The 14,858-nt window shown below is 44.8% G+C and overlaps 1 protein-coding gene across 1 annotated transcript in view; it reads right to left on the minus strand.

The window, feature by feature from the left end:
* ERICH6B (glutamate rich 6B) overlaps positions 1-14,007 on the minus strand; it is a 25,604-nt gene extending 11,597 nt beyond the window's left edge. The window contains exons 1-3 of the mRNA XM_015851759.2: positions 13,838-14,007; positions 7,323-7,742; positions 1,331-1,489 (exon numbers count right to left, since the gene is read on the minus strand). Of these exons, the coding sequence (XP_015707245.1) occupies positions 1,331-1,489; positions 7,323-7,683 (520 nt within the window). The 5' untranslated portion in view covers positions 7,684-7,742; positions 13,838-14,007. The remainder of the gene's footprint in view (positions 1-1,330; positions 1,490-7,322; positions 7,743-13,837) is intronic.
* Between the last annotated feature and the right edge of the window lie 851 nt (positions 14,008-14,858).

Consider the following 14,858-nt stretch of genomic DNA (forward strand, 5'->3'; position numbering starts at 1 on the left):
TAGATGGTGATATTAGTGGTCTTTTCCAACCTTAATGATTCTATGATTCTATTCTATGATTCTATGATCATTCAGGGTAAGGGAAAGAGGGTGGTGTGCTGGGGGTGTGGGATGGCTGGATCCTGTAGCAGCAGCAAGGAGGGCTGAATCCAGCCCTGGGAGGACAAAGCATGGAGGGCAGGCTCTTCTCATGAGCCAAAGGTGAATAACATGTGGTGCAGGAGGTGGGCAGCAAAATCAGGGGGTGCAGTTTGCTGGAGGCACATTTCACAGCAAGCATAGAAATGAGCTGTGGGCTTAACAACCAACTCCACTCCTCAGGACCCAGCCACCTGCAGCGCTGCCTGGATGGAAGCGGCTCAGCTACGCCTGGTGCTTTGATGCAGTAATGACACGTAACTGAATCTGATGGCAAAGGCTAATCCTCTCTGCCCTGTAATGTCCCCAGTCAATCATGCAGTATTCTGTTATTGGAAAAACTCATTTTTGCCCCTACGATGGTAATCACTGTGTGCCCTGAAGCACAAGCCTTGATAGCCTGCATAATTTGCAACCTAGCTAAGTGTAACTGCAGATGTTAATCCTATTTATATAAATGCCTGACAAGCAAAAGTAACGATGTAGGGATGAGCTGTGGGATGGGGGAAGTCTTCCAGGCATCCTCCTGCAGATTTCAAGCTGCTGCACCCCACTGATAGGAGACAGAGAGTTTGGGGGGGGGGGGAAAGAGGAGAGTCCAGGCAGCAGCTCTGCCTTTGTGCCCTGTGGTTTGCTTGGCCCTGGATTCTGGACAGACCTCACAGGGAGCATGTCCCTGCTCCAGGCAGTCGCGCCTTACCCAGAGACTGCAAGTATATGCAGCAAAGCCAGTGGGACTGTGGTGAGAACAAACAACAACAACAAAAAAGAAACGAAAAAGAAAACCACCTCAAAATAAGATTCTCCTCTTGCTGCTCTTTCCCCTTTCCTCCCTGGTGCATGTGCTTTTATCCAGGAAGAAAGGAAGGATGTTGCTGTCCCACGTCCTTCCTTCACAGCCCCTGAGGACTGTAGGTGCCCAGATAGAAGAAAAGAAGGTTTACCTCTCCTGTCACATTTACCACCAAACATTCAATGAGCAACAAGGAGTGACTCTGAATACTCTGCTTGGCAGGAAAATGTCAAAGCAAAGTGACCCACAATGGCAAAAAGAGGTCTTCAAATGGGTTGGTCATCTTTACCAGCAAAATGGCTGGGATTTTCAAAAGGCCATCAACAGTGGCAGCTGGGAATCTCAAACACTCGGGCTGATCTCATGGCTGTTGTGATTAAGCAAAAGATCACACCATACCTTGCTCATGATGCTCTGCTGGGCTGTTTTCCTCTCCCTCCTCTGTTCCTGCCTTTTCCTCTCCCTCCTCTGTTCCTGCCTCTTCCTTGCTTTCAGCTGGCCTCTCATTCACTTCTGCCTCAGTCAAAATCTCTGTGTCCCCGGAGAGCATCACTGCATCTGGAGGGAAGAGCAGAAATTCCTGGAGTGTGAAGACATCATGTTGTTGTGACCTCCATAAGGAAGAATACGCAGATCAAGTACCTAGCTGTCATTGCCCCCCCACAACCTCCTTGGGCAACCTGTTCCAGTGCATCACCACCCTCTGTGTGAAAAACTTCCTCCTAACTTCCTCCTTTCCTCTCCTTTCTGAGTGTAATGAGACTTGAATAAATTAAATCTCCCATTTTGAGTGAACTGTGCCCTGAAATAATGCTCGCCTTCTCTACTGAGCAATTGCTCAGTAAGAAAGACACCCTGCTAACTGTGTGATACACACCTGCACCATGGAAGGAAGGGTAGCAGTGAGTCAGGCAGGCAGAGGATGGCAATATTATTAATTGCATCCATTAATATAAATGGAAATGGACAGATAAGCATTTGGATATATTTCCTGCTTTCTTTTGGGCCTGAGAAAGAGCTGTTGCAGCCAAAACCACATTTTCTACCCGACCTGTATATTACAATTGGTCTAATAAAAATGAATTTCATTTGCCTACAGAAATCACCATTCTGGGCACTTAATACCCAAAGAACATGCTGTTTTCTATTCCTGGCTTCCTTTAAAAGGACAGGTCTTGCTGCTCGTTAGAGTGAATGCACAAGACACATGTTAGAGCCAAGTGAGCGCTACTGTAGGAGCCTCCACATGATGGTTTTCTAGGCTTGATTCTCCATGCACTTAAATTGATTTTATGGTCATGGTACTCCTGGGACACTGTGGCAGCTGCTTCAGGTTTTTACCAGTTTAAGCAAGATTAAATTGGGATGCACATACCAGCAAGCAGCACTTGCTGCCTTCTGTGGTCCTTCAGCATCTCTGACACTGAAGCAGGCAGAAGTTTGGTTTAAAACCAGAACCTACACATATTCCATGGGCTGCTCCTGCCACAGACAACCTCAGAGCTATTCTTCTCCTCTCCTGTTACGGAAACAGCCTAAACATCATGTTTTAGTTATAAAGTGAGTTTAGTGGGTGGAAGGGTGGGAGGGGAAGGGGGATTAAATTTACTGCTTCTGTGACTACAGATCTGAAATAAATCTCCGATTCAATGATAGATCAATAACACTGAGATTGGGTTTAAATTATTAATAAACTATGAGAAACGAGGATAATTATTCTATGAGTCACAGCTCTCTAATGCACTGCACATTTTTTTCCCCCAAGACATCTGCACTGAAGCACAACGTGCCTATCTTTTGGCAGAAGGCTGTAGCCAAGAAGCAAATGCCTTTTATTTTGCAGGCTAAGCATTTAGCAAGCCCTCGTGGCTGAGACAGCCTGGTGACAGTGCAGTGCTTCTCTCATAGACCTGCATGTAAGAGAAACTAAAATACTCAGGGTCTGATGTGCTCCTGGACCTCAGCTCTTGAAGATCCTTGAATGTCTGGAGGTGTTTCATGAGACAAGAAGGAGATGGTGCAATGAGAGGGTTCTTCAGCCCAAGGAGGCCTATGAAGACCAAGAAAACTAGAATATTTCCCTGTGCTGGGCAAGGAACTTCTCCATCAGCTGAGTCAAGCCATGTGGACAAAGATGGTGCCTTTTAACTCAAATGATTCTATGATTTTACAAAACTGAGCACCCTGGACATCTTCCTGCATCAACAGGTGGTGGCATCTCTCATCTCCTAAGCACCACAAGCGGTGGTGGAGGCAGAGGACAAACCCGACAGGCTCAGACCTTAGCACTGGTACCATCCCCTTATGGAGATTTCCTTGGCTCACTGCTTTTCCCTGTGCCTCAGCACAGTGGAAGGGGCTGTGCAGGCTCAGAGTGCTCACTCTGTGCTGGTGCCCATCAGCTGCTTTGCTGAGCGTGGCCCTGCTTCACCCCGAGCTTTCACTGATACGTGAAAACCCTAATAATGAAGAGAACCAAACAGAGCTGGATCTGAGGAAAAATGCCACGAGGCTTTTTGTGCCTTAATGACAGAAAGGGAACAGAACACAGGATATTGGTAATGAGGGGCATTTATCATTGTCAGAGTGCTTCAGTTGAATCAGAATGCCCCTGAACAAAACTCACTTATGAATAACTTTTTTCTTTTAAAGTAAGCTGATGCCAGAAAGCTGCTTTCCTAAAGTGAACCCACAGTTCTGAGTACTTGGAACACTGGGCAGGTCTGCATCAAACAAACTCATCATCCCCCCTTTTGGCCAGGGACTCATCTGAGTAGCTCCACTCTGGGTCATGTCATCTTCCATGTCCTGCCTCCTGCCACTGTCATTGCAAAGAGGTGACACCAGGTGGGATGATAGCAGAAGGGTGCTCTGGGGCTTAGGTAAGGTTTCCCAGCAGTGATCTTTTGTAGCTCTGTTTTGGGCAGGTAACACTAATCCTAAAATCCTTGCTCTGCTCCATCTCATCCTGCATGGTTCTACAACTGGCATCAGGCTGGGGCAGTTCATCATGCATTATGGTGCTGGAGCTGTGCTGGAGCCAGCTGTGGCTGTGAAGCAGTACTTCTTCCTCATCACAGCATGTCCAGCACAAATGGTGCTTTCCAGAAACCCTCCCATTCTCTCATTTTTTTTCCCCCTAAAGATGCTTGTCAAGGCAAGAAATCATTCAGAGCCTACAGTGCACAGCAATCAATGTGTCTGTGCAGTGCGAGGGGAGTGTTGTGATTGCCTCTGATCTACCAATTCAGAGGTGCCTGTGGCCTCAGAAAATGGAAAAAAGCATGGGAAAAAAAATGTAAAGTTTGTTTCATTTTGCTGAACAAACTGCGGTTGGGGACCTACTTGATCTGATTCAGGGAAGGAAGGAAGAGGTTTTGATAATTTTGTTTGTCTGCATTAGTAACTCAAGGATGTTGTTATTACATATCACTGCTTGCTCACTAGTGGCCTATGATTTCTAAAGGTTTTTGGGCACAGTGCTTGTGGGTGAAAATGGGTGGTGGAGTCATCGTCCCTGGAGGTGTTCAAGAACCCGCATGGATGTGGCACTGAGAGACATGGTTAGTGGGTACACTGGGGATGGGTTGATGGTTGGACTTGATGATCTTAGAGGTCTTCTCCAACCTTAATGATTCTATGACTCTATGTTTCTATGCTTTTTCCTTGTTACTGAGCACATGTAACATCATTTAGAAAAAGAGCTAAACAACCCGAAGAATATGAGGACAGAGGACAAACCCAACATCAAGACTGATGATGCTTAGTTCACTGATAATACTGACAAACAACTCTCCAGAGGCCATCAGCATCCCTCTGAATACCCCCAAACACTGAGGGGCCCAACAATAATCCCTGGCCAGGATGTCACAGTTTATTAAGAGGAAAGGCAAAGCAGATGCTGTCGGGCTGTGGGCAATGCAGGCACTCCATAAATTTCCCCCTTTTGGTGTTCCTGCTGCCAGCCCACGTACGACATAAATACAGCCTCACCCAGCTGTGTGATGCAGAAAAATGCTACCAATTATTGTCCTTTCTTGGATTCCTTTGGCTTAGAGCCAGTGGGATGAGCTGATGGAGAGTTTATTGCCTGTGCTGAAAAGGAGAGAAAAAGGTTTATTTTAAGAAGAAATATTCTTTTTGTATTGAACAGCAGGGTTTTTCTTTCTTTTTTTCTTTCTTTTTTTTTCTTTTTTTTTTTTTTTGCCTTGAGATTTCTGGCCATTTCATTATTTTGTATTTCAGATAAAACCTCCCCACCTTAACGAGGAACATTTTTTCCCCATTGCTTTTAATGGTATAATAAATTGCAGGCAAGCCAAGAAAAAGCTCCCAAAAATTGAGCCTTAAAATGTGGCTGGCAATGGAGGGCAGACTTTGTAGAGGAAGAGACAAGAGTTACAAGCTAATTCACTTTGCCTTCTCTGCAGGTTTCTTCTTGCAAGCAACTAGATGTAGTGTCAAAATGCTAAGTGGTGATATTACCAAAAAATCAGGGAAGAACAGAATTGGGGCAGGCATTTGCAGAAGGTGGTGGGAGAGGAGAGGACCTGTGTACATGTGGAGGTCAAGGGGAAAGGATATCAGCACAGACATTTGAGGATGGCAAGAGGTGCTGGTGCAATGCAGTCGGGAGGAATAAGGGATGTGGAGAAAGAGAGATGTGGCTGAAACAAGGAAACAGAAAAAGCATCAAAATGAAGGTATGCCATTCAGATTAGATGAGCCATTTTGTCTTGTGAAAGACAAAAGCAACGAAAAAGGATTTAGAAAGACCAGCAAATCCCCACAAACCACTGCACTGTGCAAATACCTGGAGACGTATTGACTGTTCAGACTAGGTCCATGCTGAGTCATTCCCAGTTCCATTTGATTTTCCTTCGTAAATCTACACATACGTAAATACTCTACTCTCTACCATACAAGAGAAACCTCATATTTCATCTGAATTGTAAATGATGATTTTAAATGTGGTGGCAATCCAGCCAGCGGTTCCCTCGGACAGCCCTGTGAGAGGTTTCCACATCCACCCATTCCCACTTGTTCTACTTGTGGCTGCTGCCTTAACTCTGTGCTTCTTGTAGGGGCAGGTTGCTCCTCAGGGATGTTGCTCACATGTATGCCTGTTAAGAATACTTGGTTTCCCCATGGAAAGTTCTTCAAAAATAATAAACCTTTGCTTGGGTGCAAGCAAATTTGCACTGGAAAAAATAAAAGGCAGAAGTAAAAACACTTCTTTTGGCCAAACCCTGGGAAGGAATGATGCACAGATTCTCTATTCTCTCAATAACCCTTTGCATTTTGAGTTTTGCTGACTCTTTCATGCCATCTGTGCCACTCTGGCCATGGTGAGGGCTCTCCCACCAGCAGGTGGACTGCATGATCATAGCACGCTCAAAGAAGAAATAAGGAAGAAAGTTAATACTTCCTCTGCAAAACTTCCTCAAGAGAAGGGCAAGTGGCCCCAGTCTCTGTTGCAGAAAGCCAGGCTCGCCCTAAGTAAAGCAATGCTTGTTGTTCCCCATGCATGAATGATGCATGGTGCTTCCCCAGTGGGGTATCCAGGTTACCTGTCACGGGTTCCTTCCTCACCCTCTCCTTCAAGACAGCTGTGACTCTGACTTCCACACAGCCATAGATATTTCCTTCCTTGTATCTTAGGTTTTTTCTTCTCCTTCCATGGATTAACCACATTTTTATCTCTCTTATCAGCCTCCAAACACTGGTTAGTTTACTTAATGAGCCATAAAATATTACTAAGATCAGAGTATATGGGAAAAAAAACCCTAAATAGTTTGAGATATCTAAGAGACAGTTGTATGATATACATTTGCTGGTATATGCATGCAGCAGAGCAAATCTGGTTGCTCCAGGCAAGTTGCTTCATAGCATTTGACTTTGAACACCTTGTTTCCCAAGATGGATGGATGGGTTTTCTGGCTCCATGTACAACAGCACCTTCTGCTTGTGACAAGAAGGCTGGGGCTGCAGTCTGTGTGCTGGTGCTCCTTGCTTTGCTCTCACAGTTCACAACCATTGCCCAAAACAATGGTGTGGTCACACCACAGTAGCCCTCACTGATGGGCAGGCACATGTCTGTCCCAAAACAGTGAGGCACTGGAACAGCCTACCCACATGGAGTCACCGTCCCTGGAGGTGTTCAAGCACTGTGTAGATGTGGCACTGAGGGGCATGATGGGGTTGGGCTGATGGTTGGGCTACGTTATCCAATCTTAATTATTTTTATTTATTTTTAATTATTTTATGATTCTAAGACCCAGCACCATTCCAAGTGCCCATGTATAGCACTCATGTTTTCCGTACACAAACAGAAACTAAGGGAAAATCAAGGATATCTGCCTTCCCTCCAACAGATTGCTGTTAATGTTACCTGTTAAAGGCTTATCTTTCCTTGAAATAACTGCATAGCTGTTCTGGCAGTCTTCTTTGCTGCTTTCCTTCTGTTTTGCTGGAAAGGATGAGGGGGTTCCTTCAGGTTCTTCATCCCGGATAAAGTCTGTGCTGGCTTCTCCAGTTTCCTCATTGCAGGAGAGAGCAGTATTACTCTGCTTGTTATTATCTTGTATTCTCTTATCAAAGGCTTCCTTAGAAGTTGTGTACTCCTTTTCCACCTTTCTCACATTTTCCTCTGTGAGAGCAGAGCTGGAATCTGATGGAACAGTCCCAGGGGAAAATGTTTTTGGTGGGGACTGGTTACTGCCAGACCCTGGCAGCTTGTGTCCATTAGACATATCTGCAATGCATTAAGGAGATGAGGCTCTTCAGCAACAGGCAAAGTCAATTCATCATTCTGGTAACAAAGAAAGAGAGAAGAGAGAAATCCCATTAGTCATTTGCTCCTGACGGGCGTATTGATTGATGTAGTTAAAATGTTCACACTAAGATAACCTTATTAGATTGAAAATCACTTTCTTTTAGAGAGGATCTACTAGGCTCCGATTCAACAAAGCACTTAAACAAATACTTGATATTAAAGACAGGCCAAAGTCCTGTTGGTGGGATTTTGTTAAACAGATTCCACCTACCCCTTAAACGCCAAAGCTTAAGACATCTAAAAAAGCCCAGACAGACCTCAGAATGCCTGTCTGTGCTTAGAGAGGCAACCAGATACCTTCTGTCATAACACACAATGGCACCCTTGTCCCCACTAAGGCTGCACTGAAGACTGCATCAGTGATTTCATTATTAATCCAGTTTGCTTTGGCTGTAAAGTGCTGTATGGCTGAAACTCACCGTATGCAGGCAGGAACAGAGCACATTTTATATTCATTACCAGTGCTCAGACAAATTATTTTAGACATTTTATGCTACTCATTGGTAAAGGAAAAAAAAAAAAACCACAACAAAAATATACAGTAGAATCTATTGAATCTGTTTAATTGGTCTTTCTGGTGGCCATCTGACCATGCCAATTAAATGAAGACAAACAAAAGCGGCTCTCAGAGGACTCGCAGTGAATGAACCCAGGGTAAATAACTGCACAATTTCTGTTATTGCATTATTCTGTACAGTTGTGTGTCTGAGACATAAACTAGTTATAAAAAGTGACTCGCCCTGCTGTTTGCAATATCTGGTTAATTGTGTCTGCATCTTCCCTTCATCCACTCGGCCTGTTTAATGTCAAAAGAGAAGGGAGGGGATAATAAGGTTAGCATGGCAGCACTTGTGTTTTGCAGCCTCCCCTCCTGTCCCCAGCCCACCCCTCCCTTCCAGTTTCTGTTGGGTGTGGTGGCCCTCTACTATGAATGACTGCAGACCAAGACAGCTGTTTCCATCTGTTTTACAGAGGCAGACCCACAACTGGATGTCAGCTTTGGGCTGACATCTGGATTATCTACAGACTATGCAGCCCCCTCTGTCTGCTTGGGGAGAGTGTTCTCTGGCAGCACACACAGAGGGGACCATTCAGTATTTGGGGACATTCCAATATTTGAAGGAAGTGTGTAAATAGGAGGGGGAACGACAGTTTTTGAGGGTGGATAGTGATAGGACAAAGGGGAATTGTTTTAAACTGAGACAGGGGAGGTTTAGGTTAGAGAAGCTGTAGATGCTGCATCACTGGAAGTGTTCAAAATTGGGTTGGACAGTGCTTTGGGTAATCTAATTAAATGAAAGATGTCCTTGTTCATGGCAGAGGGTTGGACTAGATGGTCTTTGAGGGTCTCTACCAGCTCAAAACATTTTGTGGTTCTGTGATGATGCTGTGGTGATGTGATCTTTGCACACTAAGGACTGAGACTTGCTGGTTAGTAGGTGTCAATCCATAAGGCTGACCTAGTTTAGTTTCTTTATAAAAGTACTTAACAGCATCAAGTCAAGTGCTACAGAGAGACACTTGTATAGGGTATCAATACTTTTCCATTTATCAGTTGAGCTTATATATCTCATTGGAAGAAATCACTAAGATCAGACAAAAGCTACCTTCCCTAGCAGTCTGATGGCTCACACTCAGTCTGTTAGTAATTTTCCTCTTATCCCTCTCTCAGGATAGTTTTCATTGCTTGTCTGGAAATTTCCTTCTTATTCAGGATATCTGAAAAGCAGTATCAAAGACCCAGGAAGATCCAAAAGGTTTCTCTTTTAGTACTGTTTGAACTGGGCTAGGTGTGTATATCTAGATTTTAAAGCACCTAGATTTATCAGTGGCAGCCAAACACTGCATCCTTCATTGTTGGGACAGAAGAAATCTCATTATCATACTGTCCAGTTATATTGATTTTTAACTCCCTAGAGAATTAGCTTTCCCGGAAAGGTCCGTCATTTCTGCTTTTTATGACCATTTCTATAGTTATTTTTTATTTTGAGATTGCCTCTTAACCATGCCTTACAATGTTTACAGTTGTCTACCACTGCACAGAAGTGCTCCTGATATTCAAAGGGAACTTCCTGTGCTCCAGTTTGTTCCCAACTGCTCATGTCTCAACCAGTCATTTGGTTGGCACTTCCTTCAAACATCATCTCTCCACTCTCATGTCACTTCATTTGCCTTGGATAGCAATACATGGATTTGGCTACTGTCATAGAGAGCTCTGGGGCAATCTGGTGCCGTTTTCAGTGTCTACATGGGAGGGTTGGCCTTGCCCTGTGTCTGTGCTCATGCCTCTCCTCACCTCTGGCCAGCTACCACGTTTCACCAAGGTCAGTCCCCATGCACCATTATCTCTGGACACTGGCTGCCATCCTGAATACTCCCTCTCCCAAGAATGTTTAAAAGGCTCTTTCATCTATTCTTAGCAACCTCTGTGTGCCTTGTCTATAACCTTAAAACACAGGGAAGTGCAATTAGTCCAAGCTCAACTGAACCAAGCACATTTCAAAAGAAAATGAAGAGTGAGCTGTCAACATGTGGCTTTGTTCTTCTGCCTGGCTTTGTGCAGGAGTAGTGGAGCCCAGTGGCAGGGCCTGTTTTATGACACACAGCTTGTTTGTGTCTCCCTATCACCCTTCCCATCTTGAATTTCCAACAAGCAAATGAGAAAAATGAGCTTATACAGCAAGTACGGAGAAGCACAGAATCAAAGACTCATTGTGTTGGAAAAGATCTCCAGGATCTCTAGTCCAACCACCATCCCATCCCACCATGTCCACACAGCACATCCCACAGTGCCACATCCATATGGTTCTTGAACACCTCCAGGGATGGTGACTCCACCACCTCCCTGGGCAGCCTGTGCCACTGCCTCACTGCTCTTTCTGAGAAGAAATGTTTCCTAATATCCAAACCCCAAAATAACTCTTCTTCCAGTGGTAGGGAGTTACTTACTTCAAATGGGCTTGTTCACCCTGTGTTGCTCTACCTAAAGCTATACAGCTAATTCTTTGATAATCTTATATTTAGGGAATTAAAGCCTTCAGGGCAGATCCTCTTGGTCTCTGTGCCCGTATTGTAACTAGCAGGCTGAGCTCTCACTCTCAGGGGGATGTTTCTGATGAGTAATATCTATCACAGTGGTTTCTAGAAGACTCTGTCCTTGAACTTGGCTCATCAAAGCTGCACAACTAACAGATCAGCAGTTTCACCACCATCGGAAGAAATGCAGCACTTGAATGTTCGTGTTGAACTTTTCCAGGAAACTGAAGAGGATCAAATGAGGCATTTTACTGAATTCTAAAGAGGGTTGTTTTTTTTTGTGTTCGTGCGTGCTTGCTTTCATCAAATGAAATGTTTGAAACAAAAAGCCCATGGCAAATTAGAGGGATGACATGCCATGTTTTGAAAGTGCCAAATTTAAAGATCTCTGCTTTGGAACTCGGCCTCTCTCTATGCACCAGGAGCTATTCTAGGATTTTGACATTAAACTATCAAATTTTTCACTTGACCTGATACGTGCTTTCCTTACAAAGCTCTGTCTTTTCTTTGCAAAATGCAAATAAATGTTTTCCCAGTCACACTAAATACTATCACACGAAGAAGAGGGATCTTGCTTCTTTTAGCTCAGAATTTGTGGGACCGATATTAAATAGTAAAATCAGTCACATCAGAATGACATGCTTAAAACCTAATAGATTACTGTAAGCTGCCCATTACAGTGCCACAGGAGATCGTCCACTAAATGTTCACAAACACATCTGCAGCACAGTATCACATCTCTTCCAAAGCCTTATCTGTCCATGACATCAGAGCTCTCCATAAAAAGCAAGTGAATTTAAAGCCACATTTATTGGCTAATTTCCTCTGTGAAGCTTCAATTTCTCTATAGCTCTTCTGTTCTCATAATAATATGCTAGTCAGAATATTTGAATCTTGGAAAAACAAAACACAGCTGAAGTAGCTGGAAGGCTGAGGGCTTGGGAAGCAATTTCCTCCAATTCATCAGAAGACAAAGGGAAAGGGATAATTTTGTTCCTGTTAATAAAAGCTGAACTGCTTTGCTGGCACAGTTGCCCTCAAATTTTATTTGTTTTTGCTTTTGTTCCCCACCTCAACCACAGCCCTGTGACCATGGCCCTTGAACTGAAGTTTTCCTTGCATTGGGTGCAAGGACCATGAAAACACTGTCCACTGCTTTTGTTGATGTGACCCAGCACCCCTCTGCCAACACATGGTTGGAGGTGATGCCTTCCCTACAAGATGTATGCCCCCTCCCTGGAAGCATTCAAAGCCAGCCTCGATGGGGTTCTGAGCAACCTGGTCTAGTGCGAGGTATCCCTGCCTATAGCAGGGGGCTGGAACTAGATGATCTTAAAGAACTCTTCCAACCCAAACCATTCTATGGTTCTATGAATGATCATCCAAGAGGAAACTGTAGCTCCCTGGTTAGCAGCAGAAGTTACAGAATTGAATGACATCAAATGAGGATTAAACTTCACTCTGCACCAAGAAATGTCAACTAAGTTAGTTCCAATTGTAAGCTTCCAGCACACATCCCAAAAGGACTGCTGTGTATACAAGGTTAGAGAGGCTTTCATACACAGACAGGATGGGGGGATTTTCACTCTGCAGTGGGTCTGGAGGGAATACTGGGTAAATATGAGCTTGGTCAGCCTTTGCTTTCTTTTACTATTTCATGGTGTTTGTGTTTGTAGAGTTCCCTCTCTTAACTGGGAATCTTTCTACTTTCCTTGTACAGGATATATGCATGTTTAAAAGATACGTATATGTTAAAGCTCTCATAGGCTTTCACAAGCATAACAAGCCCATTAACCACTGCAGTTCTGTCCAGACAAGAACTCCAAGTTCTGCATTACAGCTGTTTCTCTTGCACAGAAAACCAGCTCCTAAACTAACACCATCTCTCACTGTTGAAGGCATTTGGAGAGCAGTTGGTTGCTGTAAGTCACAGAGGAAAATACTGAGAGGGCTCCTGTAGAGAAGCCCTTGTGCCTATGGCACCCTGTACATCCTTGGGATGGGACACACAATGCAGTTCATGAATATTCTTCAGCGAGCCTCCTTGTTCAGCAGGATAGCAATTACACAGCGCAGTAAAAAGTAATAGCTCACATTGTAAATAGTGGTCATTAGGGTTATTCTGGGGTCTGTGTCACTGGAGACACAAAAAGCCAGATGAAGTGAGGCTGTATGACCACACAGAAATCCCCCAATGAAGCTGTTCTGCAAATAAAGTTGCTCTGCGAGAGAGAGGATTTGTCCAACAGTGCCGTGTGAGATTTGCAGTGATGGGCTCCAGGTAACGTGGAGCTGAGGTTATTGCTATCTGCAGCTTTGATTTCTAGCACTGCAGTGTGTTGCAGGTAGAAATGTTTTGTGCAGGACCTGATCCTCTCAGCCACAAGATCTTCTGCTGGTGGTGCTTTTATCAGAGCCCCTCCTGCTTTACTCTGAGCAGTGCTGCCTCTTGCCCTGCCCTCATCAGAAGCCAGATGCTTTAGGACAGATCACAATGACATTACTTACAGGTGCCAAACAATGCATAATTAATCCATGCCCTAAAAAATACCCACTGCTCTAAGCAGCCTGAGAACTGCCAGGAGATGCTGTGAAATGAGATCCCCTGTAAAGCTGTGCTGTCCCCATGAGTCATTTGTAGGGTCTGCCAACCCCAGGGTGTCACCTGTCTTCAGCTCTTGCCACGACCACATTTGGGAGGAAGACACTTGATTACTTTTTTGTTTGCTTGTTTGCTTTTGAGGTATGTTGTAGTACATAATTCATCTTACATTTCAGCTCTGTCTCTGGGGGGAGGAGGGGAAGGTGGTGAAGGGAGAGGTCAGCTCTGCATATCTCCTCCTCTCCCATCACCCACTGGTACCTGCTGGCAGGGGTTTGGTTTCATCACCTAGGCAAAAAGGGAAAATGGGAGAAGAGCAACAAAAATGGGATCTACAAGGAAACACAGATGAAACTGTAAAGCAACATCTGACAGTCGTATCTGGCCAATCCATGAAGACTGCTCCCAGTAAAAACATGGAGGACAGCTTTACCTTTCTGGGCAGGAGTATCCAGGAAAGCAGGAAAGGTGACTACCCTAACCCAGGCCAACAAGGTCAGGCAGAGACCCGGTGGTGGTGAGATGACCAGGACACCCTCCTGGCCACTGCTGGCCCAAGGGTTTGTGGACTCCATCCCCTTGTCCCATTGTCCCACCATTCCATCATGGTTCCTGGGGCCTTAGCAACCAGTGCCTTCTCCTTGTTGGTCACCACTCCTTTGCCACCCAGTGCATCTCAATAGGCAAGGAGAGGGTGGTTCCTGTCAGCTTGCAGTCTGTCCCAGATGTTTCCACAGGGATGAGGGATCCTGGTACCAGTTCAGGTATCTGACATGAAAGACCACACTGTGGAGGTCAGACTGCCTGGTTTTTTGGAAGCAGTACATTGATCTTCAAGCTTGTTGTGTGTTTCTCCATGAGGGCAGCCCAGAAATGCCGCCCTTAGATCCATCTGTTGAAGTCATGGCGGAAGGTCTCCATCCAAGGACTTTCTCACTGTTTTTTTCTCTCAGGGTCTTCTGATATACATTGCATCCTGAGCTCTCTCTGCCATGAACTGTCTCTGCTGTCCCCAGTTCAATAACATCCTCATCCCTGCTGGTGTTGAGGCATCGAGTGACTGCATGGCATCCCATCCTTCCATCCTCCAAAAGGCTCTCTGCCTTGGTAGGGCTTATTTCCTTTATATGTTTTTTCCTCCACCTAAAGGTGAAATGAGGTTGCTTATTCTTCTGGCAGCTGAGTGTTTGAGCTGAAAGGGTCTGACATCCTCACAAAGGTCAATGACTCAGGCAAAAGCTGATTCTTCATTTCATTCAGAGAGTGCTTGAAAGGGAAACCACATTGCAAGGGAGGGCTTGCTGCAGCCCATCAAGTTGTGCTAGTGATGTCAGGAAGTGTGTGGTCTCCATTTTTTTGTCCTTTCCAGCCAGTTTTGTCTTACGGGGAGCAAATGGCAACAGATGAAACAAAACAAAATGTGACAAGGTCAATGACCATGAAAACAGGCTGCC

Source organism: Coturnix japonica, chromosome 1 (genome assembly GCF_001577835.2).
Source record: "Coturnix japonica isolate 7356 chromosome 1, Coturnix japonica 2.1, whole genome shotgun sequence".
Taxonomy (NCBI): Eukaryota; Metazoa; Chordata; class Aves; order Galliformes; family Phasianidae; genus Coturnix; species Coturnix japonica.